Source organism: Struthio camelus, chromosome 17 (genome assembly GCF_040807025.1).
Source record: "Struthio camelus isolate bStrCam1 chromosome 17, bStrCam1.hap1, whole genome shotgun sequence".
Taxonomy (NCBI): Eukaryota; Metazoa; Chordata; class Aves; order Struthioniformes; family Struthionidae; genus Struthio; species Struthio camelus.
The window spans coordinates 14,831,104-14,857,424 of NC_090958.1; the positions used below are offsets into that span (position 1 = coordinate 14,831,104).

The 26,321-nt window shown below is 42.0% G+C and overlaps 1 protein-coding gene across 4 annotated transcripts in view; it reads left to right on the top strand.

The window, feature by feature from the left end:
- TMEM132D (transmembrane protein 132D) overlaps nt 1–26,321 on the top strand; it is a 275,079-nt gene that overhangs the window by 224,568 nt on the left and 24,190 nt on the right. For 3 of the 4 annotated variants that reach the window (XM_068910686.1, XM_009666648.2, XM_068910684.1), the window contains one exon: nt 3,846–3,989. The exons of the other annotated variant lie outside the window; for it this stretch is intronic. In XM_068910686.1, coding sequence (XP_068766787.1) covers nt 3,846–3,989 — 144 coding nt within the window. The remainder of the gene's footprint in view (nt 1–3,845; nt 3,990–26,321) is intronic. 4 annotated transcript variants of the gene reach the window in all.

Sequence of the window (26,321 nt, forward strand, 5' to 3'; positions counted from 1 at the left end):
TATCCTACCTAATGGTTAGAGAAAGATCAGCATCTTTCTTACGGCTGCTCTGGGAATCGACTTTTAGTAGTCAGAATACTTGGCTCTAGCTTTGCAAAATCTCTGAGCGTTCCCGTGCTGCAATACTCTGACATCATGTCTGCTATAATCTACCTCAGTTATGGACAAAGAATATAATATTTCTTCAGAAGATTCTTGTATCACTTAAGCAGCAAAAAGTAACACTTTTAACTTAGTAACTGTTTAGATTTATAGCTTTTACATGCTGAGACTCTGAACTATAAGTCTCTGTATACATAAGTATTTATGACTAAATAAGTATCATGTTTGTTTCCTCAGAAGGAAATAACTTTTATATGCTTTCACCACGGGAACATTAAGCCCTCTCTAGCTATTAAAACACATGACTGAAGAATTTTACACTGTCCCTGCTGCTTAAATTAGTGTAAATGGTTAGTATGCCTCTCCCCTCAAAGGAGAGAGGCAAACCAGGTGCCTAAAGAAAGCATCCTCCAAGTGCATACAGGTGGAGGCAGTGAAAACTCCACAAAAGAGCATACAGGCCAGTTATTCTAGCAGAGACTAGCACAGGCTTGGACTGTTGCTGGCTTGCTTTGCGCTTCCGTTGCTGTAGAGAAGTGTTGGGTGGATTTGCTTTCCTGAGACTGGACAAGAGCTTTGGTGATTGCTGATAGAAAATCAGAGCACCTGACCAGACAAGTCTATGAACTCTAGGCATTACTCTTTTATTTGATTTCTTTTGGAGGGAGGGAGACAAAGATTGTATTGGAGATTTTTGTAACTGCCTAAGAATTTGCGATACTGTCACATGCTGGCATGGACTATGCCCTGTTCTGGAAACACCCTGGTTTTGAACATAGCTCTAGAGCATGGATACAGACAAAAGCTATAAAGCCTTTGAATTTTCAATAAAGACAAAATATGATTTTGCTTCCTATCTTAGAACCAGTTAGGAATATGCTTATCTCTTTTTATTTAAGTACTCCTATTAAAGTCATTTAAATTATTCACACAGCTGGGTTAAGTACAGATCAGTATCTGTTGGACTGTAGCTGCAGGCAGAAGGCCTTGGGTCCAGACCTGTGCTGCTGAGCTCTGCAGTTGCCTGAGACTTAGGATATGCAGAAATTTGCTGTGTATTTGCTGTTCTGTGCACCTGCTTTTGCAAGGTGACAGTGAACGTCTGATGTACTAATTGGGCTGCTTCTGCATCCATTTCTGGAAAATGGCAGGTACTGGGTACATTAGGATGCAGTCTACATTCAGAATATCCAAAGCCAGGACTTGGAAAATCTAGAAACTTGAAAGAAACTGTGAAGCTTTTGAGAATCATTCTCTGTTGCTATCTCTTACCAGGGGAAATTGCACTTGCCTTTGGTAAGGAGACCTCATTAATCACCCAGTTTCAAAGGTTTTGTTATTAAACCTGCTTTTGCTTTATAGAGTAATTGCCAGGGTCATATTATAATGTACCAACTGGAGGAAGCAGGCCATTCCCTGCTTGGGGGAGCGGGTCTTTCCAGCTTAGCGCTAGGTGCAAGCAGCCAGGCGTGTGTTCTGGCCTTGAATAGTCCCAATGAAATGAGATACATGCCCAAGTGTTTGCAAGATCAGGACCTAATGCCTGGATTCTGTAATTATCGTGGATGCTTAATAGCACTTGTTCTGTCATGCTGCCCTCATTGGCAGTTCACTGGAGCCTGCAGGAGAGCAGCAAAAGTATCTGAATAACCTGCATGCAGTAAATCTGTTGCAAAGCCCAGATAGGAAATAAATAAAAGAATCTGGAGACTTAATTGCAAATCTTTGAGATCCCAGTTGCCAGAATAATATATTTTCTTCCGAGAACAAATGTGTGCTCAAGACAGATGGACCTTACAGTGCAGGCAGATATTCTCACCTTTGTATGAATTATAATTTCAGAATATATGAAGAGCTTTTGTGCTGAGGGAGGGAGGAGATTTTCTTCTTAAGTTCTGTTTTCTGAAATCCTATTTCACCTTCCCCTAAAGATCATGGTGAGGATGGGAGAACTTTAGCAAAGTAGCTATCAAAAGAGTGGAGGGTTTTCTTTCTTCCTTTATTTCTTTAAATATTACTTTGAGCCCAAATAAAGTGTCTCCCCTCCTTTAAGTAATAGGAAGAGGTCTTTTTGATCCGTATCCTTTAGATTAGAGAAATCTCAGCATCTCCCCTTTAGCCTAAGAGGCAGTAGGAGGAGTCATCATCTTCTGGTGACTTGGTTTAATCTCTTACTTTGTCTTCCACAAGTGAAATCAGGTCAGTCTCAGAGCTCATAGTGTGAGCTATTTAGATAATGAGAAGCTAGCACTTGGGGGGGCTTGAGAAGCCTTTATTTCAAAAGAGCCAGCTGAAATCAAGAGCCTCTTGTTCTATGGGAGAGTCTGTGATTTGCAGGCATGGTTCTGAAAAGCTCGAAAACCTTTCCAGTAACGAGCAGTGTCTTGTTATTAGGAATGGAAGAATGCAGGCACCAAATTGCGTGCTCTGTGCGTCTTCACATAAGTCAGTGATGCGCGAGGCCAATGTGACACCCAGGTAGCTGAGAGCGCTGGCTAGGCCTGTTTTCTTTGATTTATCACTTCTACATTTAAAAGAGCAAGATGTGATTACACAAACGGCTGGAATGCATTTTGCAATAATCATCACAATAATGACATACCAGTAACACGTGTTGCTGCACACCTTGTCTCATTTAAGGAAAATGCTTTTTTTTAGCATTGTCCTTTCTATGGGATGATGATTCTGCATGAGCCTTGTTCATGGGTAAAGAAATAGTCCCAAACAAGTGACTTGCACACCATAAACAACAAGAGCCAGGATAAATCCTAGAAAATCTGACCTGAGGATCTGATTCCCTACAGTGCTGTGGGGCATGTAGTCATTTAGGTGGGACCAGAGTGGTGGCACTCTTGATAAATTTCTGAGGAGGCAGAGCAGTGGAAACCAGGTCTTACTGGGAAGGAGACACAGTGCCACTAGCCCATTCTACAGGTGGGGAACGGGGGCACTAACTGAATATGCCACATTTTGTCCTGAAGAGCAGCCTAAAGCCTACCTCTAAGACTAGAGTTGCTTCCATACACATAGTCTGCCTGAGTATCCAATTGACCTGGCCATCAGAGGGCATGCTCTAGCGCACACCCCATGTGCCAGATGGCTGAAGGTACTGCCAGGCGGCTTTCAGCGTGGCTCGTGTCCCTGTGCAGACTGTCTGCAGGCTGGAAAGTTAGAAGGTGTGTGTATTGCAGAAGACACCCTCACTGCAGAAACTTGTAAAAGCTCTGAACTTTTGATTTTCCTCAATTCAGACTTGTGTCCTAACCATTATACAGTACCTCTGTACTCTAAACATGGACACTGTTTGTCCAGTGGTGTCACAGAGCATCAGTAGCTGTGGAAAATCTTAAGGAGGAAGGTTTTGTGGGTAAAACAACAAGACTTAAGACCTTATTTTCATGTGATCAGCAGTCATTAGTTTGCTCAGGATGGAGATTTCACTATTGCTAAATGCAAGGTACATGTTGTTAATGTGATGTAGGGTCATTCCTTAGGCGTTAATTTGCTCTTACACTTGATTACTATTCAGGAAATAGCAGTTAGGGCATGACAAATGTCTTAACAGCCACTGATCAGGACTGGGAGTTTGCTTCTACAATCAAATGAAGCAAATTTGTCTATTCTGTCTAGTGTACTGATAGTTCTTGGAACAGCCATTAGAAATTAATGGACAGTTGAATCTAGGCAGTATTAATGAAGTAAGAGCAAAATATATTAACCAGAGGGGCTTTTTGGTCTCTTAGGAAGCAGAGATCCTGAATACAGCTATTCTCACTGGGAAAACTGTAGCTGTCCCTGTCAAAGTGATCTCTGTGGAAGATGATGGGACTGTGACTGATCTTCTGGAGTCTGTGGAGTGCAGATCATCGGATGAAGATGTCATTAAGGTAGGATCATATTGCTTCATTGCTGAAAGGCAGTGGCCCTGCAAAATGGTGGTATTCTCTAACATGACAAGTCCTTTCTCCTTCGAATAGTTGGCTTAGTCCCTTCCTTACTGTTCTGTTGCTGAAAGACAAAGATTTATTATCGTTGTTTTGTGTAGATTGGTTCAATGGAGCAATAAAACAAATGGAAAATCCCACATTTTCCATCCTGCATGTCAAATAGTTGCAACTGTCTGTCACTTCCCCCCTTTGAAATACTTTCAGAGTTCACTTTACCCTTGCCTTTTTGCTTCCCAGTTAGATGGGGTGTGTGGGGTCAGGTGGATTGTCAGCTGATGTTCTTGAGAAGGAAATAATCCAATGACTGTTGACTTAATGCATTGGAACAGGAACTATGTGACTCAGTGTTCAAGTCTGTTCCTGCTACTGACCCAGCAGTGTATTGCGAACAACGTTAGCTTTAAATTTGGAGTCTTTTTTGGCCACAACTACTACTAGAGGGTCTCACAGGAAACGTGTTGCCCACCAATCGCAGACTGGGAACTACTGGATAAGACACATGTCCAGTGGAAGACTTACTCTGTACAACAGCTGGATAGCCTAAGCCTCTTCAAAAGATAAATAGCAGGCAATAATACACTGCTGCTTTGACCCACAGTATGTACTTTCCTAGCCAGTGCTGAGGAAAGAGCTTGCAGGAGTGGCTTCAAACAACTATTTTATTGCTGAATCTTGGGGTCAGGCCAGACCCTCAAGAAGATTTTTTTTTTTCTTGAAGGCCATTTAAACTTGTATCGGTATTACCACTAAAAGCTTGTAAGTCCTATGTATTTCTACGGAGCTTGGTAAGTGGTTAACACATTTTAATGGTAGTGGAAGACATGGTCAGCAGTGGCAGTCATGGGAGGTATGATAGAAGGTATTCCATCATGAGGAGAAAAATGTTGGCTTGTCCACAGCAGCTTTTATCTTATCAACAACTTATCAGTGTGTGTCACTTTAGAAGGGGAAATGAGAGACATGGCTACAAATAAAAGTTAAATTTGTGCGGGGGGGGGTGTTTTTTTTTTTTTAATGTAACCAGAATGTCACAAAATGTTTATAAACACTGCAGGCCACCCCTTCAGCTGCTGGAAATCACAGTTATCCCATTAACTTTTGTGAACTGCACCATATTGAGGACTTGGCCTTTGCAAAATTTTCATTAGCCTAAAGCTGACTGGAATGCTAAGCTTTCTCCCTGCTATGTTAGTTCAATTTAATTTGGATTCAAACAGCTGAGGGTAGTGTTTAGCTCCAAAGCAACCCTCCCCAGGTCCCATTAGCTGAAATAAGTCCTTCCTAGTGGACATATTATCTCCTTTAGAGGCCCTAGGCTGAATTTGGTTCTTGTGCCAGTGTTGCAAGCTAGCACCCAGAGGGCTTGCTTAGTACTCTGTGACATGTTCTTAGAAGACAAATGCAGGTAGTTGGTTGCTACCTTCAGATGGGAAAACTGCTGGGAGTTTGAGGCTTGCCTACAAGTTAAGTAACTTTATGTCCCAGAGGGAGTGACAGGTTGGAGCAGGGTAATTTATGCATAGAGCTCTGTATAAGTTTAAATGATCTTTCTTCAGCCATCTCTGAATAGACTTTTTTTTGTCAAAAATTGCAATGTTTACATCCATTGGACCTAGTTTCTGTAATTTCTTCATGATAATTCCTTATACTCAAGATGAGCCCAAGCAGTTTAGAAGTCCAGCATTTCTCATGTTTTCTTCTTAAAATCTGCTCAGGGTTTCTCTTTATCTGAATAGCCTCCAGGCTAGCGTTTTCTGATTAACCACGCCTTCCTGGCTGTCTTAATCCAGCCATTCTTTTACTTCTGTGAAACCCTTTTGAGCCTGGTGTATTTGCCAAATAAAGCAAACTGATGGACTGAATCTCAGTTTAAAAGCAGAAGGAAATTATTTACGTTCATTGCTGTGTGCTGTAGCAGTGAATGGACTAAATCTTCACACATATTAATTAATTAACTTTTCAGGGTTTTGGAGAACTACAAGAAGTAATTTCAGGGCAAATATTTCATTTGGAAGATATTTTACAAACAGAGTTTTGTTTTCCAGAGTTTTAGTTTATCAAAATGATTCGCCATATTCATTCATTTGTGAAAGGCTTTTGGCTGACATAAATCTGCAACAATTTTTGGTATGTAATTTGCTCAGCTGTAATCCCAGCAAAGAGATAATATTGCTAGTCCTGCTTAGATAGTACCTGTCACTAATTTAAGTACATGAATATACCCACAAAGTTCTGCGTGCTTAATATTGTTCACACACATACTTTTGCATAACAATGCTAATGATAGGATCTGTGTCAGAACACCAAATCAGAGATCAAGATGTCCTGGGCTTTTACAAACATGCCAGCAGAGTTCACTTCTTCTGCCACAGAAAGCCAGGTTTCACCGGCGTTAATATGAGCCACCAATTTAAAGTAAGCATTTAATTGAAAATGCATCTCTGGTGACTCAGTTTACCTGCTCTATTGCAGACCTAGCATTATTCACAGAAATTTTATCTAATGAAGGTAAGGGTATATAATTAGCAGCCAGCCTTCAGCATGCAGCAGTAATTAGAGTTTCAGTTCTCTGGACATTAGACTACTGAATAAAAAATGAAGGAGAACATCTACTTAAAATGTCTGATACATAAACATTAAGATTACATTTCCTTGTGCCTTTATTGTTGTTATTTTTTAATGCATCTGTCACATAGCATCTAACAGATTGATTACATCTTCCTGGTTTAGCTCATATTCCTGTTTTGTGTTGGTTAGCAATGAGTTTAAGGTCATTTTCCTTGCAGAAAGGGGATGCCTCATTCTACCCATAGTTTCAGGGCCATGTTTATTACTCACTTCTTTCGTCTGGGTCTTCAAAGAACTTTAAAAGAGCTGGACCAAATTCTGCAGTGACTCATATCCTGCCAGGTTGCATCTACTTGAACTTGGTTGAATAAGTCATGACAGAATTTAGTCCATTAAAACAATATCATTAATGACAAATGAATCTCTGAAGTGATTTGGCCCAGAATAACACAGTAACCATGCCAAAATGTGGAGGAATGTGGAGGTAAACTCTGTTTCACAGATGAGCAATCTGAGACAAAGGGGAGTTAAGGTGAGAAATTTCAAAGTGCTCTAATGAAGTTCTGGCCTTTGAAGAGGATGGAAAACACCGACTGACCTCAGGGGAAAGAGAGGCTGGTCATGGGCCATTCTGAAAATACAGTTCCTCCGTAGAGCACAACAGGTTTTTTTTTCTTTGGTTTGGGGATTTTTTTGGTGAATTGTTAACATGGGTCAAATTCACAAGATAATTTTAAATCAAGAGCTAGGAAAAGAGAGAGGAAAAATCATCATGTTTTAATCTTTCATTTTGAAAAGACGTTTCCATTTCAAAATGGCATCTTTCAGGCTTAGCAAAATCTTTAAAACTGCCAAAGCAACATTTTCCAGTGCTCTGGGTTTTGCCTTTTTTTATTTGATGAGATCATTCAAAATATCCATTTCCAGGTGCCCCCAAATGAAAACATTTTTAGATTGATTTTTTTTTTTTTTTTGTCCTACTAATTAACCAAAAATTCCGATATATTCTCTGCTCTGCTCAGAAGCCCCTTGCCAGAAGTTACACAGCAAATGGTGCCAGCACTGGGAACAGAATACACTTTCTCTGGACCTTATTTGTATACTACATGGTGTATTTTGTAGAGGACTACATTCAAAATCTAAGTGTTATCCAAAATTACATGCTTTTCTAACATGATTCCTGTAGCGTATTTACAGAGCAGCTTATACTTTTTCTTGGATATCGGATAAGGACGTAAAAGGGAGGACAGACACGGTAATGCCTGTCTGTATTGGAAGCAAACTCCTGGAGGCAGAAGGGATGAAAGGAGAAAAGTTACTGCCAATGTAGTAGGACTTCCCCAGAGCTGCGAGGATGTGTCCCGGGTGGAGAAGTGACACAGAATATCACGGCATGGCCCGTCCCTCCCATCCTATTCTCCAAAGCAGCAGCCCTGGCCGTGGGACAGACATGCTAGCGTTTGCGCCTGTCGCCTGTAGGGTCTGAGCTCTCAGGCTTTGTGGGAGGAGCGAGGTGGCAATTTGTCCCCACGCACTGGGTATCAAGCGGCAGGAGAGTGACAAAGCCTGCGTGCTGTGGCTGCGGATCCGCGGTAGGAAGCTGGTGCTGGTCCAGTGAGGGCTGGGTGGTGGCTTTGTTCCATCCGCTCCAACCTGCATTGGAGGGATAACGGTGCATTTAGCGATTTGTAAAAATATTACCGCACGCTAATAAATATTTCAGTAAAACTTAGTTTTTTATCTGTGGCAAAATAACCTCTTTCTAACCAAGTGATAGACTTTACAAAAACTGAAGTATCAGAGCATCTAAAATAGCCTGAAGCAGACAGTGTTTTAAAACATTAAACTTTTAACAGCTGTTCCTCCTCCTCCTTACACTGGAGCACTTCAGGGGAAAGCTGAATTCTTTTAAAGTCAGTGGAGCGACAGGCTATAAAATCAAAGGGAAAAGATAACTGAGCCCAGGATTTTATCGGGTGCTTAGTTTAACGCTGGCCTTTCCAGTGCTGCCACTTCTCACAGTCATCCTGCTGGTGGCAGTCCATTCGATACTCTTTTTACAACTTAGTCCAGGACACATGTCATTACACGAGCTTTCAGTTCCTGCTTTCAACTGGAAAAGAAAAACCTCGTGACTGCACGTCAAGGCATGGGCCCAAAAAGTGGAGGCACTGTAAAGATGCACAAAAATTTAAAAACAAAAGAGGAATCCCAGATTTCCTGTGATTTCTTGAATTTAAGCTAAGGATGATTTAAGATACATATTATGGCTTGATCCACTCTAACAGGTCATCCTCTGAGAAGTCAGAAGCGCTTGGGGGAGGCTGTCGTGCAAGGTTGGATCACCTACAGCTCAGGACACCCAGACAGAAGGGCAACAAGCAAATGTGATCAGCAGAGTTTATTGGAAGATTTCAAAGCAAATGCTTCCGCATCAGCAAGTGGGATTTTGGCTAGATCGCATGTTTGCGGGGGATATGGTTGTGTAGGGCAGAATTTTTGTAATGGGAAAATAAATCTCTGGCCCGGGGGTTGGATGAAGATCAAGTTTAATCTGCTATGGTTTTGCACAGGGTAGTGTGGTTTCTTTCACTAATTTAACTGCCTTATTCCATCATGAGTGATTTTGATCATCATGAACCAAACATTTGATTTAAGTCAACAAATGGAAGTTTATATTTTCTCCAATGTCTAAACGTTTCATTTTGATAGAAAATGTTGAAGTTATGTCCTGTCAGTTCAGTTCAGTCTCAGTATTCCTGATATCAGTATTTTTCTGAACTTTTCACCTCAGGATGAAGCAACTGAGGGAAAGAAAATCCTTTTTCTGATCTGCTTAGTAGTCAGAGGAGAGAGGACAAACTCAGGAAAGTGCAGTATCTAAAGTGAAAGTTTTAAGCTTAACTGTTGAGTTCAGTCCGTGTGCCATTAATGTTGGTTGCAGAGGGAGCAGGAACAATTTTTACGTCTTCCTGGTAGGAAAAGCAGGAGTGGCAAAACTGAGTTCTGGCTGTAGAAGCGATGTAACAGCCCACATCTCCCAGGAATCATCTGAAGCTCACCAAGAGCTGTTGAAGTTAGTGGGTTTACCTCTGTCATTTTCTGCCAAGTCAGTATTGTGATGTGGATCTTCAGAAATAACAAGGTTTTTGTGGTGGTGTTTGTCTTTTTGTAATCATCCATACTGCAAATCCCAGTGTGACTGGAACAGTCACTGTATTACAGTTCCTTTATGAAAGGCTGTAGGCCTGTAAGAAAAAAAACTCCATCTGTAACAGAAAAGTCCAAATAATTACTGAGTCAAGCTTTCCTCCAAATCCTCGAGAGGACAGCAAAGGTCTGGCTCTCTGGGCTTGCTGGGAAACAGCGTATGCTCTAACAGAACTGGTGATGAAAATCTCTTTCTTTCTGTCGGTGTTTCTATTCCATTATGGGGAGGAATGTGTCCCTGTCGCTAAAAAGCAAGACAAAGTCTGAAGAACATCTGCGCTGTGATGCCAAAGAGGATGTGAGTGAGGAATTCTTCCAAATAATGGGGCAGGGCCTGTGGCTTCATTTCTTATTAGCAGCTAATCTGGATTGTTTATGATGAGAGGTAGACAGCTAACGGTGAGGTGTGATTGTGAGAAATAAGAAAGAAATTATAACGACTCAGCTTGCAGAGCTGTTTTTTTTTTTTCACAGCTAGATAATTGCAAATGTTGTTTTTGATATTTTTGGATTGTTTGCTGCCATTGGAGAAGAGGTTGCTTTTAAGGAAGTAGCTTTGAGATTTTGGAAAAGGTTTTCCAGTCACAGACTTTGAGGATTTACATGAGCTGGCTGAGCTGATCTAATCACTTGCTTATCCCAAAAGGGGCTGATGAACGTCCCAAATGTTTTAAACAATTGCACAGGTGCAATTCTGTGACTGCAGATTTTTTTTTTTCCTTTTGGTGAGTTGTCTGCCTGTTCAGCTCCTGCTTCCATGCCTGAGCTCAATTCAGATGCTCGTGGTGTTTGTGCTAGCACAGGGACAGAGGTGACATAGGACTGCAAACCAGTAGCTGAGAGCAAGGAGAAACCAGGAGTGCTTCTTTCAACTGTATATTCACTTAGATCATATGTGAAATTATGGCTTTGCACAGGCATTTTCATGCTATCACATTGTTAGTCTAATACCATGCATTTGAAAGAACCTAGGCTTACCACGGCACCATGCCAGTGAATCCTCAGGTGAGGATGCTCAGAAAGTCTGCTGATTAAGGTCTTTCACATGCCTAGGCTATGTCTGAGTATTGGATCTGTAGTCTGCGTGCTGGGTACCTGACCTATTCCTAGATACCCTAGGAATGCCTAAGTTACCTTGCCCTTCAAAGCGGATTAGATATCTAACATTGTCAGCTGCTTTCAAAACCCAACTCATTGCAAACTGAATCCCAGCATTGAGACTCTCTCCATCATCTCAAAGAAAAGAGGTTCAAAGCAGGGTTGACCTCTGGAAAAAATGATGCATAGGGAAAGTGAGGAGTGGAATCCAGCTGAATACAAAGGGAACCCCGTTCCCTTCTCTCTTTCACAGCGTAGGTCAGCAGTAGCGCCACTGAAGTACGTGGTGTTGCACTGATATAAATGAAAGCTAAACAGGCTCAAAAAATCCAATAGTATCTGTCTCCAAAACAGGAATTGCGTTAATAGTTACTAGTTTTAATTCCTTCTCTTGAAATGTTCCCTTTACCTTTTAAAACTCTGTGTTCTTCGTTTCCAGTGGCTGTCTGCCACTTTCTTTTAGAAGATATGGTATTTATAGCACTTCATGCGTGCTCTAAGCCATCCTTGAGACGAGGACACAAACTCTGTATGTTGCTTTATTGCCACACAGTAAAAAGCTACAATATGCCATATAAATTGCTGTATTCTCAACCCAATTTAGTATTTTTTTTCTGAACATATCAGATACAGCATAGCCACAAAATGACTTTGGTTTTGTTTATCATTTGCGGGAGTGTCCAGATATTGCACCAGCTTCAGAAGGGGTTGTTTTTATTAAAATAGAAACATATGTGGCAAGATATTTTTCAGCTGATTTAAATATGTTTAGATTCCCCTGATTTTACTGGTGCTATATTGATGAATAGCAGCTGAAGATTTGGCTGCTAACCTGGAGTTATTGGAGAAGCAGCTGGTCAGATCTGAAACAACTTTAATTATCCTGAATATTAGATATAGGATACTTGGAGGACTCCTACCATTCTCAGAGGCAATTGGAAGAACTAGGGGCTTATCTAGAACATACATATGTGAAGGAAAAGAGAGCCTATGAATATTAGGTAAGTTAAGAGGTCAAAAGGATATAGTAAGCCTAGGACTAATAATTATGTCTAGTCCTTTCTTCTCCATAGGCAATGAAGAAGGGAAACGTGGTCTAGTGGTTAAACCCTGGGTTTGGATTTTAGACACTGCAGATTCTACTGGGGGCTCTGCTCTGCATGCATTTGAATTTTCATTTCATTTGCCCGTGCCTTAATAAGGTTGGATAGCAACCGGATAATCCATTGGGAGAGTTTTGAGATGCTGCAATGAAATATGATGGTTGTAGTGTGGTCTCTGGCTTGTACTTTCAGCTGTAACAGTAGTGTGCTACCATGGCCTTCAGCGTGTCATTTATGTGGTCTGTCTCAGCTTAGAAACCTATAAGTTTCTATGCAGTTCCTCTGAATTACTTTAACAGATGAAAAGCACTAATACTAAATGCTTGAGAAGTGCTTTGGTATCTTTGTATAAAATTTACTATCTAAGCATTATCATTAGGACTTTACTGAGGTGAGCGTGTAACCCTCTTTGCCTCGTGCTTAACGAACGGGTAAGGACTTTGTACATTAGAACACTAGCTAAAAGAATTGACTTAGGCAAGATAAGTTTCAGACTTTGACTGATTCAACAAAATAGAGTACTATTCCAATTCTTTTTCTATTCCCTATTAGGCAGGTAATCATGCTTACTAAGTACCAGACCAGGAGGGAAGAAATGTACAGAGATGCAATGCAAGCTGGGGAAACATCAGCACGTAGCAAATGCATAACAAATTCACACGCTGATGCATAGCATGCAGCAGCATTGCAAGGTTTATTCCTTTAAATGCTTAGATAAATCTGAGCAAGGAACCTCAGCTCAAGTGGCAGACTGTCTGATTTGATCATCTCCCCTTGGCACTGTGGGCAGGAATACTATGAATTTCCAAGTGCAGCCAGAGCACTTCTGAATTTAGGAAGAAACCTTGCAGACTGAAGCTCTACTGAAGTTGTAAGAGTGAAACATAGGTGGCCATCAATAGCCATGGAGTGGGTTTTTGTGCATCTTCTTTCCACATATGTGTGGGAGAGTGAATGTAAAGACACTGTATGGGAGGTGGTGTGTATAACCTCTCTCCCCAGCGCTTGACACTGACAGTCAGCCAGTGATTTCCAGCCCATTGTCATCCTTATTCAGCCCCTCTCTCACTCCCCCTGCGGTTCTTCCGTAGTGGCTGTCCTGCTGCTCAGTACTGTCTTTTGCTGCCACTCTTACTATTTCTGGGCTTCCTTTGTCTAAAGTCATGTTCTTTGTGTCCCTGTCCTTCCCCATCCTTTGGGTTGCTGGTTTTTTGCCTTCTTGTATTGATCTCCTTGGCGATCTTTTCTTACAGCCTCTAGACAATAGCATGTTTAGCTGCAGAGATCTTATTAGGCTAGCAAAGCCAGCCTATGGAGCAATATTTTGTGAGGGAGATGAAGTGAAAGTGGGATCCTAGTGTCCCCTAAGCGCCATTGGTTGCCTGTTTAGAGCTTGCAGTTCTTCATTCCAGATTAGGTTTGCAGAAGTGCTCAGCTTCCAGTTAGGGAGTTAAGTAAGCTAAGTATCTTATGAAGAGCTGATTTGTCCTCTTCTAGAGGATGTTTCAGGAGTGGAATAATCAAATTTAAGATTTACTATTTTGTAAATTGCTCAGAATGGATGTTTTGGAGGTAGGTGTTTGGGGATTTGTTTCATTCTATCAAGTGCAGTATAGTCCTGGCTTGCGCTCTCTGCTCTTCCCTCGTTTTCCATTATGACTTTTGGCTATTCGTTTACTTGTTCTGCCTCTTTACAGTTATTTATAAATTAAATTTAGTACTTCTGAATGATTTCCAGGAGCACAGGGAAATAAGTAACAAACATCTGAAAAGTGCTTTGAGATCTCAGTATACAAGGGGCTGAGTCCAGTGTGTTATCAAAAACAGCTATCTGTAATAGCTTTCATGCTTTACATATGTGAGAGGGTTTGGTCTAATGCCTTCTCAAAAGTTGTGGCATGGGTGTTGCTTTTATTTGTAAGACACATTAGTATTACTATTTTTCATGCATCAGCTACCCATAGAAATGATGAACAACTGAACAACTTTCCTGTTTCAGCCTTGTTGTACAGTATTGCCTTGTTTAACTGGTTACTGGATGATAAGTCTGTTTTTTTGAAGCTATTTAGGCATCAAAATCCAACTAATTTAACTGCGAATTAGAAACCTAAATACCTTTAAAAACTGGCCTTAGTGGCTATTCAATTTTAGTTAAAGTATAACCATGTATTTAGAGCAGCTGGGTATTACAGAAAGCTGCTGTTTTCTTGCAACTTACATAATCTGTTCCATACAATAACTATGACAAATAAACTGATTATTTGCAAGCAGGTAATTATTTTGCAAATGTAAATTATTTTGATATGAACAAATTTAGGGCATCTTCTTTAGACTTCTGGATTTGTCACCTTCAGCAATTTCTTTTAGAATTTTAGCAAAAGCTGTTGTAGTGGTTGAGATTTCAAAGCTCTTTGAACAGACCTGGTTGCTGATACCAAAAATGAAACCTGTGCACACGACATTCCATTACATGCTCCATTTCATTCTACGAAAAGCCAGAGAGAGAGAATTGAAACTTCAGTAATGGAGGAAAGTATAATTTGCCCTGGTGAGTAGGCATCTAAAGGCACAAAGGATGTATACTAAACTACATCTTATGCATTGTCTGTAAGCATTAGATTAATTGTACTTGACTGTCACTAAAAGAGAAAATCAGGGTCAGTCTCACATATACACAGGCAAGTTCCACTAATGATTGGAAGAGAGAGTCGTCCCTCCCAGCAGTTTGATTATACACGGTGTTCAACCTGTATGGCCAGAATCTGATCTCATTTCTACCATTGGAAAACTGGAGTTAGCCCACTGTAGTTAGCAGAACTGTTCTGGACTTATCCTGATGAACAGAAGAGAAAGTCTAGTCCTTATAGAGAATGATTTTGTGCCTAAGCACAACTCTCACCATCACTAGATAGTTTAGTTTCGCATTAGCTTAATACTGAAAGCAAAGATCAGCCAGAGCCAATTTTAGCTGTTTCAGTGCCATAGCCATAAGTCAGCCCATGTTTCCTTGAGAGTTCTTCACACATGTTGATGAAGCTGAGCTGAGTTTCAAGCTTGTTACAAATCTTGAAAGCAGCTGTTTCCCTAGGGCTGAGAATTTCATCGCAATGATTTCTCACAGGCCGGCAGAAGGGATAGGAAACAGGCCCTCTAGCAATATAGTTGTATGTATGTATACTAATTTTTGAAGACACCTTGACAAGTTCCTTTCCAAATCATCCCCTTTGCCAGCTTAAACAATGTGTGTGTCTAATCTCATCTCCCACTCCTCTAAGTCAATTCAACTGGGCTCTGTTTGTTGATGCACACTTTACTTCAGAGTCCAGGCTGCTGGGAAGGCTGTACATAGGTGTTAGCAACTTAATTCTGCACTTTTTTCATATGCAGATCTAGCAGATACCTGTTGGTCTCTAGCAGAGCTAATTACTGATAAGAGTTTTCTTGGTTCGTCAGTTGGTTGGGTTGTTGCTGTCAAGGCCCTGAGAAAATTGAGTGCATGGAATGAGACATTAAATGGTATGAAATGTGTCCCAGCAGAAACATTTTAGAAAAGATACAATTCAGGTTTTACTATGGGTCATGAATGAAGATGATGCTAGAGGCATAGTGGATGGGAGAGGATTTCCTTTGCTCAACAGCACAGGAAACAGATGAAGTAAGAATCTGTTACTGTGCTACAGGGGTCTTTTATCAAAATTGGAAGGGTCCAGGTCTCTTTCCCAGTATGTTATCAGCAGTAAAAGATGAGTCATCTGCTTTACACACTGTCAAGGGTGAAATGCGCAGCTGTTTACAAACTTCTACTTTAAACAATTATGTTTAATCAAATCCTTTTGCCAGAAGTTGGTGTAATATGTCGAGATGATGACATTCCTTTAGGCCATTAACTACCCTTTCTTTTACAGTGGATGTCCCTAGGCTTGCGAATAATTGGCTTTCTCTGATCTGCAATTTACTTTATTTCGTGTTTAGTAAAAGGATTCAAGGGTAGATTAGAAAAACAACTTGACTGTAAGGCTGAGGTTTTCAATGTGATTTAAGGTCATTGAGCTCCCATAGTCTAATGGGAGTTGAGTACTCAACTTCTTCAGGTTTCTGTGGAAAGTATAATTCAAGAGGTCAGTTTAGGTGCATGATCAGGATGAAATCTGAACTATTCACTGGCAAGGTCTTGCAGTGAGCAGGTGACATCCACTGACCCAAAAGTAGGACAGATTTCATCCATCAGCCAGTTGTACTAAGCTGTGCTGAATCCCCAGACTTACTACACTGCTGTCACTGTATTTTCCTTTTGAAAAGGCTGTAGATACAGTGCAAAGACCTCTCTTCAGATGCACATGGTACCTGCAGTGCACTGGGCAGAATGAAGAGGGAGACATTTCTGTCTCCTGGAGCCTGGTCCCACTGCCAAACAGTTTGCTGCTAACAGATTTCGTGGGTGCTTCAAGGTTGCCCTAAATTTAAATGAGTCTTCACAGAATCGCAGAATGGTTGAGGTTGGAAGGGACCTCTGGAGATCATCTAGTCCAACCCCCCCCCCCCCCCCCTGCTCAAGCAGGGTCATCTAGAGTACATTGCACAGGATCCTTGAATATCTCTAAGGAAGGAGACTCCACAACCTCTCTGGGCAACCAGTGCTCAGTCACCCTCACAGTAAAGAAGTTTTTCCTCATGTTCAAATGGAGTTTTCTGTGTTTCAGTTTGTGCCTGTTGCCTCTTGTCCTGTTGCTGAGTACCACTGAGAAGAGCCTGGCCCCATCCTTTTGACAGTTTCCCTTCAGATACTTCTACCTTCTACGCATTGATCAGATCCACCCTCAGTCTTCTCTTCACCAGGCTAAATGGTCCCATCTCTCTCAGCCTTTCCTCATAGGACAAATGCTCCAGTCCCTTAATCATCTTAGTAGCCTTTCACTGGACTCAGTCCAATAGCTCCATGTTTCTCTTGTATTGGGGAGCCCAGAACTGGACACAGTATTGCAGGTGTGACCTCACCAGGGCTGAGGAGAGGGGGAGGATCACCTCCCTCCACCTGCTGGCAACACTGCCTAATGCAACCCAGGATACCATTGGCCTTCTTGGCCAATGCTGGCTCATGGTTAACTTGTCCACCAGCACTCCCAGGTCCGTCTCCGCAGTGTTGCTTTCCAGCAGGTCAACCCCCAGCCTGTACTGGTGCATGGGGTTATTCCTCCCCAGGTGCAGGACCCTGCACTTGCCTTTGTTGAACTTCGTGAGGTTCCTCTCCGCCCAGCTCTCCAGCCTGTCTAGGTCCCTCTGAATGGCAGCATAGCTTTCTGGTGTGTCAGCCTCTCCCCCCAGTTTAGTATCATCAGCAAACTTGCTGAGGGTGCACTCTATCCCTTCCTCCAGGTCACTGATGAATACACTGAACAAGACTGAACCCAGGACTGACCCCTGGGGGACACCGTTAGCTACAGGCCTCCAGCTCAACTCTATGCCACTGATCACAACCCTCTGAGCTCTGCCATCCAGCCAGTTCTCAAATCACCTCACTGTCCACCCATCCAGCATGCACTTCCTGAGTTTCCCTATGAGGATGTGATCCCTATGAGGATGTGACTTCAGCCTTGCTGAAGTCCAGGTAGACAACATCCACTGCTCTGCCCTCATCTACCCAGCCAGTCATTCCATCATAGAAGGGTATCAGATGATTGGTTAAGCATGATTTCCCCTTGGTGAATCCATGCTGACTACTCCTGATCACCTTCTTATCCTTCACGTACTTAGAGATGGCATCCAAGATGAGCTGCTCCATCACCTTTCCAGGGACGGAGGTGAGGCTGACAGGCCTGTAGTTTCTTGTGTCCTCCTTTTTGTGCTTTTTGAAGACTGGAGCGATATTTGCTTTCTTCCAGTCCTTAGGCACCTCTCCTGTCCTTTCAAAGATGATGGAGAGTGGCCTAGCAATGACATCTGCCAGCTCTCTCAGCACTCGTGGGTGAATCCCATTAGGGCCCAAGTGGGTGTCAGGTTTGCCTAAATGATCTCTAAGCCAATCCTCCTTGACCAAGAGAAAATCTTCCTTTCTCCAGACTTTCTCCCTGGTCTCCAGGGTCTGGGATTCCTGGGGGGCTGGCCTTAGCAGTAAAGACTGAAGCAAAGAAGGCATTCAGTATATCTGCCTTCTCTATATCCTTTGTTACCAGGGCCCCCGCCCCATTCAGTAGTGGGCCCCATGTCTTCCTTTTGTTACTGTTGTACGTGAAGAAGCCCTTCTCATTGTCCTTGACATCTCTTGCCAGATTTAATTCCAAAGGGGCCTTGACCTTCCTCGTCGCATCCCTGCCTGCTCTTAACAACACTCCTATATTCCTCCCGATTTTAATGGCTTTCGTGTTAATAAGACCGTCTCTCAGGCGGGCTTGATGGGAGGTTGGTGTGCTGTCTCTACCTGGGAACACCCCCAACACAGCACTTCTGTCAGAAGTTGACGCTGCATTGACCGCTCCAGCTTTCCATGGGTGGGAAAACCCTCATATATTTTCTTTGCTCTTTATTCCATGAGAGGAGAGCAGATGGGCCAGAGCCAGGGGACCAAGAGCGACTTGAATTTATCTCCATAGGTGTGATATTCCCTGCTCATCAAAGAAGGGAAATTAAGAAAAAACCTGCTGAAAATAACCTGGTACTGCCTGCACTGGTATCAGTGTAAAACAGAGGCAAACTATTGAATGTAATTTTGTTACAAGGGTATAAACAGGAATAAAGTGAATGCCGGTTTGCCAGGGAATGGGACACTACTATGATCTCCCACTATATAATCGTCTGTTCCGCTAAACACTTATCTGACTAGCTTGGGGCTTTCCTTTGGGTTACATCAAAGAAGTCTTTCATTTGTTAGAGTACTATTTTTCCCTTTCACGTGAAATGTAGCCTGAAAAACTGAAAAGAGCAGTTTCTAATTAAGCTCCCACCTAGATCCATAATAGCTTCTGAAGTCACTGGGGCAGGGATATGCAGAATTACAATGATCTGCTCAATATGTAAATATAGATATAAAAGTTTTTTTGGAGGGGTAGAGGCGGGAGGCCAGATCTCATGAAACCAAACATAAAGCTTCTTGGTAGAAATTCAATCAGTGCGTTAGTTATCATGGACTTTCATAAAAAATAAAGTAATGAATGACGCACATTTGTGTTTCAGTGCATAAATGTGAAGTGACAGCCTATGACTTAGCCGCTGAAATGATATTATAGACCCAAAAAAGAATAATAGAGAAAATTGAGAATGCAGAAGAGAGAATTATAATAGAATTGGGCATTGACACAAATATAAATCACGAAAGGGAGGTAGATTTAATGCAAGATATGAAAGTCAGAAACTGAAGGTGTTAAAAAGATGATCTACTCATCTGGTAAAGAATCCCTAAGGCTACATAACTTTCAGCTGAAAAAGCCAGATCTATTTAAACTAGGTGAACCCTGTTTAAAATTGTATGAAGAAAAGCATATTATAGGGGAACATGCTTCCATGGTACACACAGGCTCTATTACGAAGTTGTGAAAAAGAGGAAAAAGCTTATGTTGATCAGCTGGATCAATATAAAAAACAAAACCAAACCAAAACAAAAATTGCTTTTGCTCACAAATTTTGTCAGAAGATTTCTGTGTAGATAGGGGAATGAGAAATTATTCTTATCCAAAGAGCCTAAGAAAAAACATTTACATGCTAGCTAGCTATGAGGTTTTGAATGAAAGTAATCTTGGTGAAATGAGTTGGCCAGGCTATTTCTGTGAATGGTGTTTTGTACATAAAAAGCTGGTAGGACAGACACACGTCATGTGAGTGATCTCTCTATCTAAGTGCTAATTTAGAAAGGTTTATTTCAGCTACTTAACGGCTTTCAGGCTTCACACATATGCATCTATAAATGCAAAGAAGGTAAAATTTTCCTTGCTTGCATGCCTAAGGGAAGAAGTCTCAAAGATCCAGATGAAGCTGTGCTAAGATCTCCTCTCAATATTTGAAGGTGATCCAATAACTCTTTTGTGGTATTGCTTCATATAAAACATGTAAGTTAACCAGTCTGAAGTGTAGCTGGGTCCTTCCAGCCCACATCGTGGTGGGAGGAAGCATATTTAGAGGAACAACACACTGAGGTTTCGGAGCATTCATGGTTCTGTTGTTAATGTTTCATATGCTTTTTCCCTTCATTGTATGGAGTCCTGCTTTTCTAACAAACAAAAGAAAAGGATGAGGGAGCCACTTCTTAGCTGCTGTATCTCAGCTCACAGAGATATGTGTGTACATACAAGGAGATAAGATGAGACGCAACAGAGAAGAGCACAGTTACAAACTACGCTGTTTCTGTAAGCCAGCTTTTCTCTTTCTGTAAGATGATTTTGCGTGGCAAGGATCACCTCTGCTTCTGAAAAAAAATCTGAATAATCTCAGTGGGTCCTTCGTAGCATCCTCCTGAGGCAGACAGCCTTTATTCACCTGAGGAGGAAGTGGGAAGTCAAATAGCTCACCCAAGAATCTCACAGCAGATAATTCTCTGAAAAGTTCAGAAGGCTTTCTTGAGCCTATTGCACGCCGTACTGCATGAAGTAGTGCTCACTCTTGCTTGGCCTTACTCTCCCTGTGGCAGCAGTCCTTGTATGCATGTGAGTTTTTTCATAGCAGCTCTCGAGGTGAGCATTGCTGAGCGATGGTGCAGGCGGGGTGCCAGCAGGGAAGGGAGGGAGAGTGACAGGACACCAACAAACCTTGCAATCTGCTGCACTGAAGCAGTGGTATCAAATTAGCAAGTACGGGGATACCAAATGAGCCTGTTCTCTGCTCTGTTTCAGATACAAAGGGTAAGCTTGTGAGCAGCTGGAATTGCAGTAGCAGCTTGCACTCGATACAGTCACAGTAATATTTAGCCCCAGTCATCGGTTGTCTACTCAGCCCTCTGATGAGCGTAAAGGATGAAACCAGACTGGGCGCCCACCGGCTCGCTGTGCCGAGAGCTGGCATTAGCATGTGCATTTTTTTCCAGGGAACTTTGCGTATAGTACAGCTGTCCAGTTTGTTTGTGTTGTCTGGAAACCAAAGGCCCAGCTGCTCCAGGTGGTGCCTTCTAGGACAGTGTGCGCTTACTCACGGGACTTGCAGATTAGCGTACGGAAGCGCTGCAGACTGCTGAAGCTGAGCATGTCTGGCACACCCCTGAAACTAAATAAGTGAGTGGTGCTGAGTTTTGGCCATGAGGTCTTTATAAAAGAGCAAGTGTACCTGTGAGATGCCAGAGAGGATCTGAGAGGCTGCACTGTCATATCACTCGTGTGCCCTGTGAAGAAGTATAGCCCTCATATACCCACGTGACCTCTGAACTAGCAATTCCTGAAGACCCTTGCTATGAAAGTTGCTCCCCTCACCCAAGCACTCCTTTCCTTCACAGGCATTTCTGAAGCTTAAGAAACAAATCCTCTTAGCATCCTGCCAAGAAGTCAGCAAAATGGCTCTGCTCCTCCACGTAGGTGTACTCAGACTCGCTGTCCAAGCCTGGCAGTTTGCTCCCTTCCCTGTGACTTGCTGTCCCAACAGCTATCAATAGTGCAATTTTTTCAAAGCAAAAGATCAAGTGGAACAGACTGGGACTCTGTCATTCCTCTCACATGAGGGGCTCAGAAATCGAACATGGATCACCAATGTGGGCACAGGTTGCCGAGCTAAAACCCAGCAGCAGCAGGGATGTACCATCCCTGCTAGCTTTCTTCCTCCGCCTCTGAGAGCTCTACCTGCAATAGGAAGTGCTGAAGATTAGCCAACGTGGTATTGACGTGATGTGGTAGTATTTCTGGAAGTGCTGCTTTTGGAAAAACAATTTGCATCCCCTGGGCTCATGTGTATGGTGTGATTCTGAGCTTACTTACAAATAAGTGAATCAAGAGAGAGCAGTCAATGCCTCAGATTTGATGTAAATATTGATTGCCTTTAGGCTTGTGGCTGTGTATTTGTATGATGTCTAGCAGAGCGGGGTCTGGCCCAGGGCTAAGGCTCCATCACCTGCCTCTTTCAAATAAATAATAGCAATAGCTGAATGTAAGACTCTGCTAATTCCCATTTCCCTTCTCTTGTACCATGTGTGCTGCTTTCAAGAAGAGATCTTTTATTTTAGAAGGTTTGTTTCTGCCAGCTCATATGGGAGTAACAGCAGTTATTCTTTCAGTGAGTAGTGAAGATCTAACAGTTCTCTAAGCACTACAAAAGCAAGTAAAGCTGCTGCTTGACAAGTCTATTTTATGGTTTTGTAAATGTTTCTTTGGAGCTGGCTGTATCTGTGTTTGAAAGGAGATGCACATCTTTCTGGGGTATGTTAGGACTTTGTACAAATCTGGATGTTCAAAAGTCCCGCTCTCGTGTCTCCCAGGTTGCAATTCTGTAGCGATTTAGATAGGCACAAGGGAAATGGCCCAGCCTTGGCCTATGGTGCAATTCTGATTTCCAGAGAGGGATTCTCAGCATGCACTAGCTGAATTTGATGTCTACTCTGTTTGGGGATTTCAGCACCTGAGTCCTAGTAGTGTCCTGGAGAATCCTAGCCCTGCTGTGCAACTTGAGAAGAGTTTGTTGAATAATTAGATTGTTCTCCCATTTGCTAGACCAAATCTAGATTAAAAACTTCATAAGGGGTTTCAGTAGTAAACCTATTCTATTCTGAACCTATTCTGAACTTACATTGGTCTTTCCCATGGGAGGGGGTATAAAAAAAAGCTTTCTGAATATTATTTTAGACTCCCAGTACATCTCCATAACAATTGTAGTATGGTCATTGATTCATTTATTATATGTTTATCCTTCCCATGCCTCAATATTGACATGTTGAGAGAGAGGAACTCATTTCTTTCACCCTTCCCTGACATTCTTCACTTCTCTACCTGTCCTCACAGACATCCGCATGGCTTCACAAGCGTTAAGTAGTACAAGATCCCTGGAAGGGATCCAGCTGCTGTAGATGGGTGCTTTGCCTGTTCATTCCTGTAGCTTCTGCAGTCATTGCCTGAAGATGTCTTCACATGAAGCCACCTTCACAGGACCTTCTTGATCAGTTATGCAACTTTTTTTTATTAATATCATCTGCTCTTAAACACTGAGAACATGCAAGACATCTCAATACAGCAGGGTAATACACTTTCAGGTAGAATCCCTTCCCCATAGTCTGGCTATTCTTTTGAATTGTTTGGTTGTTTCGCGACAGTTCAGATAACCAAGTTCAGGGCTCACCTCGACCTGACAGTAAACAGATATATGGTATGAGTGCCTGTCAACGGGGAAAGAGTGTGAAAGCGTTTGATCAAAGCAGCATGACTCCCATTAAAGTCGATGGGGAACAAGCAGCTAAAATCCTACATAATGCCTTCAAATTACCCTCCACCTTCGATTCCTCATCCTCCCTGAAGCCAGATCCTGAAACTTTTATTGAATGTGTCATTTCCTTGAAAATGAAAGGAAGCTCAGAGGAAAAAGGCTCCGATGAGCAGCGAGATCAACTGCTTTTAACTTGAAGGCCAAACGGCACCTTGACTGCACTGCCATATAACCCCCGTAGCTGCAATAGGGCTGACAGGTTGAGAGCTAGAGTGCAATTTGGCTGGTAATTCTCTTAGGTTATGGTGAGAAAAGCCAATATGTTTTTCTGATCATACGCTGACCCAGAGCGTGTCTTATGAACTGCCTTTGCTTTGCTGACTGTTAGCCCCATGCACATCACAGACAGAATCCCAAAAATCTGGGCTGTAGTCACTGCCATTGTAAGAGGCATAGACATGAGGCACAGACATTTGCTCTTATCATGTTTATTACTGTCTCTTTTAGTAAATTTACATTACAATAGCACCTGCATCTCCCAACAGCACTGGATCCAGGGACTGCAGTTCTCTATCAGAGACAGTCCTGTGACAGTCTGAATAGTTATGAATAAAATAATAAATAATTAATGAAATGAGCAGATAGTGAACCTTTCTGAAGTCGTATGGCAGAGATGAATTAGAAACTGCATCTCCTGAGTCGTCACCTGGACTTCTACCCATTCAATGAGTGGGGTTTTGTTTCATAAGTTTTTCCAGAATAAGTCTGTAAGAGGAAATAGTTTCTGACCAGGCTTTTCTGTTTACACTAACTGTAGCTCTTTTCATGATTTGGTGGATTATTCTCAAGCCTTGCAGTAAGGAGGCTTCATTTCTAGCCCTATATATCGTTGACCCATTGTGCCCATGGGGGAAGCTACTTAAACGTTTCATTCCTCATTTGCACAATAAGGATAATAATATCTGTACTACAGATATATGTATGTATATAAAGAAGTATGCATCCACACCCCACACATTTCTGTCATAGACACTGAGGCTTCACAATCATGTTGCTTTACGTAGCACTGCTGGGAGATTTGTTTGTTTTTTTGTTTTGCAAAATGCTGCAACATTATTAGAGAATAGGAATCATTCAAATGTAAAATGTTCATCATCATCATTGCTGTTATTATTATTTTATTACACACCACAGAGGAAGAGACATAGAAATGAAACAATATTGATCCATAGTAATTTAACCGGATCAGGCCTTCGTTTAGCTGAATGAGGAAAATAGGATGTGTTTGCTCCCATCTTTTAAATATAATCTTTTCCTTGAATTTTCTTGATTTAATGAAAAGCGATCAATTTTCAGGCAATGGCTTGTCTTGCACATCAGAACACTTCACAAAAGTGACGTAAGTTATCACCACTATTGCTATAAATGTAGGTGAGCATAATACATTTAACATTTTATCACATCTTATAAGGAAAGAAGAAAGGAGAAAGTATCAGATAGCATTCATGTTGTCTGTGCACTGAGAACTTATTTAATTACATTCTGACAACATAAATTATGCTGCTACAAAGATTTCAGTTCGTTCCAGGTCACCAGAAAGGGTGTTGAATGCTGAGGTCTTCTTCAGGCTGCTGACTAGATGCTTAGTGGAGCTTTAAAGGGTGGCTTTCAAACGAGTTGCTCGGTTTTGTCTGCTAGTGTCCAAAATGTATTTTCCAGTTCAGAAGGACATGCCTTTGCTTATGTGGTAAGTACTGAATTTGAGAAGAAAAAATGAGCTATTGGTCCTTCCTCTTACGCAGAGAATGTACGTTTCTTGTAGATAATGTAAATTGCCTAGATGTTGCCTAGTTGTACACTATACGTTTCATATCAAAATACATGGCTTAAAAAATTACTAAAATCTTCAGACTGGCCGAAAAGGAACCCCGTGCCCAACTATTGAAACTACTCCTGACAGTAATTTTTCTAAACAATATTAAAAATCCCTGCAGATGGTAGTTCTGCCCTTTATTCCAGTCTTAAGTTGCAGAGTTTCTGAGCCTCTCTAGTTCCAGGTCCTTTTCTTCACTACTGTCGCCAGGCCAATTGTTCCCAAACCTTACTCAATTAGTTTTACGCAAGTTTATACTGTGCTCTAGCCCTTCTTGAATGGCATCTATTTATATCTATTTATCAATTTTCTACACTGTCAAGATCATTTTGAATTCTAATCCTGTCCTCCAAAGTACTTACAGCCCCTCCCAGCTTGGCATCATCTGCAAATTTAATGAAATTAATTAAATGAAAATTAAATGCAAGACTCCCATTGACTTCAAGGGGCATTGGAGTGAACCCAAACTGTCTTACATCTTTAAGAATTGGCTCAAGTGAAATACGCTTATTGCCTTACAGGCCGTTTTTGTAAGAGGAGAAGACAGATGCATGCTGAATAATTCAGGGTCATCGTTGCAGACTGAGAGAGATTTAACTAATTTGTCAAAATAATGACCTTTGCTCAAGAAGGGGAGAAGCGGCTTTGGCTTGTTGCTGTCCCCAGAGAGATACAGGAGGAGCCTGGGTTCAGCTGAGCACCGCGGCGAGCGGCTGGTTCAGAGATGTAAAATGAGAAGTAAGCGTTAGCAGCGGGCGGTGTTTCCAGATGGTAGGAGGCATGGCACAGCAATACTGCTGTTCCCATTTCAGCCTGACAGGAGCAGCGCTGCTACCAGTGCAGTGGGATACTTGGGAATACCATCGCTCCCATCTTGTTCCCAGCTCTGGTTTTATGTACGTGTGCACGCGAACACACACACACACACACATATGCATGTGCACACACATACGCACACCGATTCGCTGTCATTGCTGTTGTTTCTCTCCCTCTCCATTAAAAAGAAACCACTGGGCACTGAGAACTTGACATCTTTCTTAAATGAGTGCAAAGAGGGCATGCACCAGGCAGAGAGGGAAAGGGCAGACAGCCCTGCCCGGT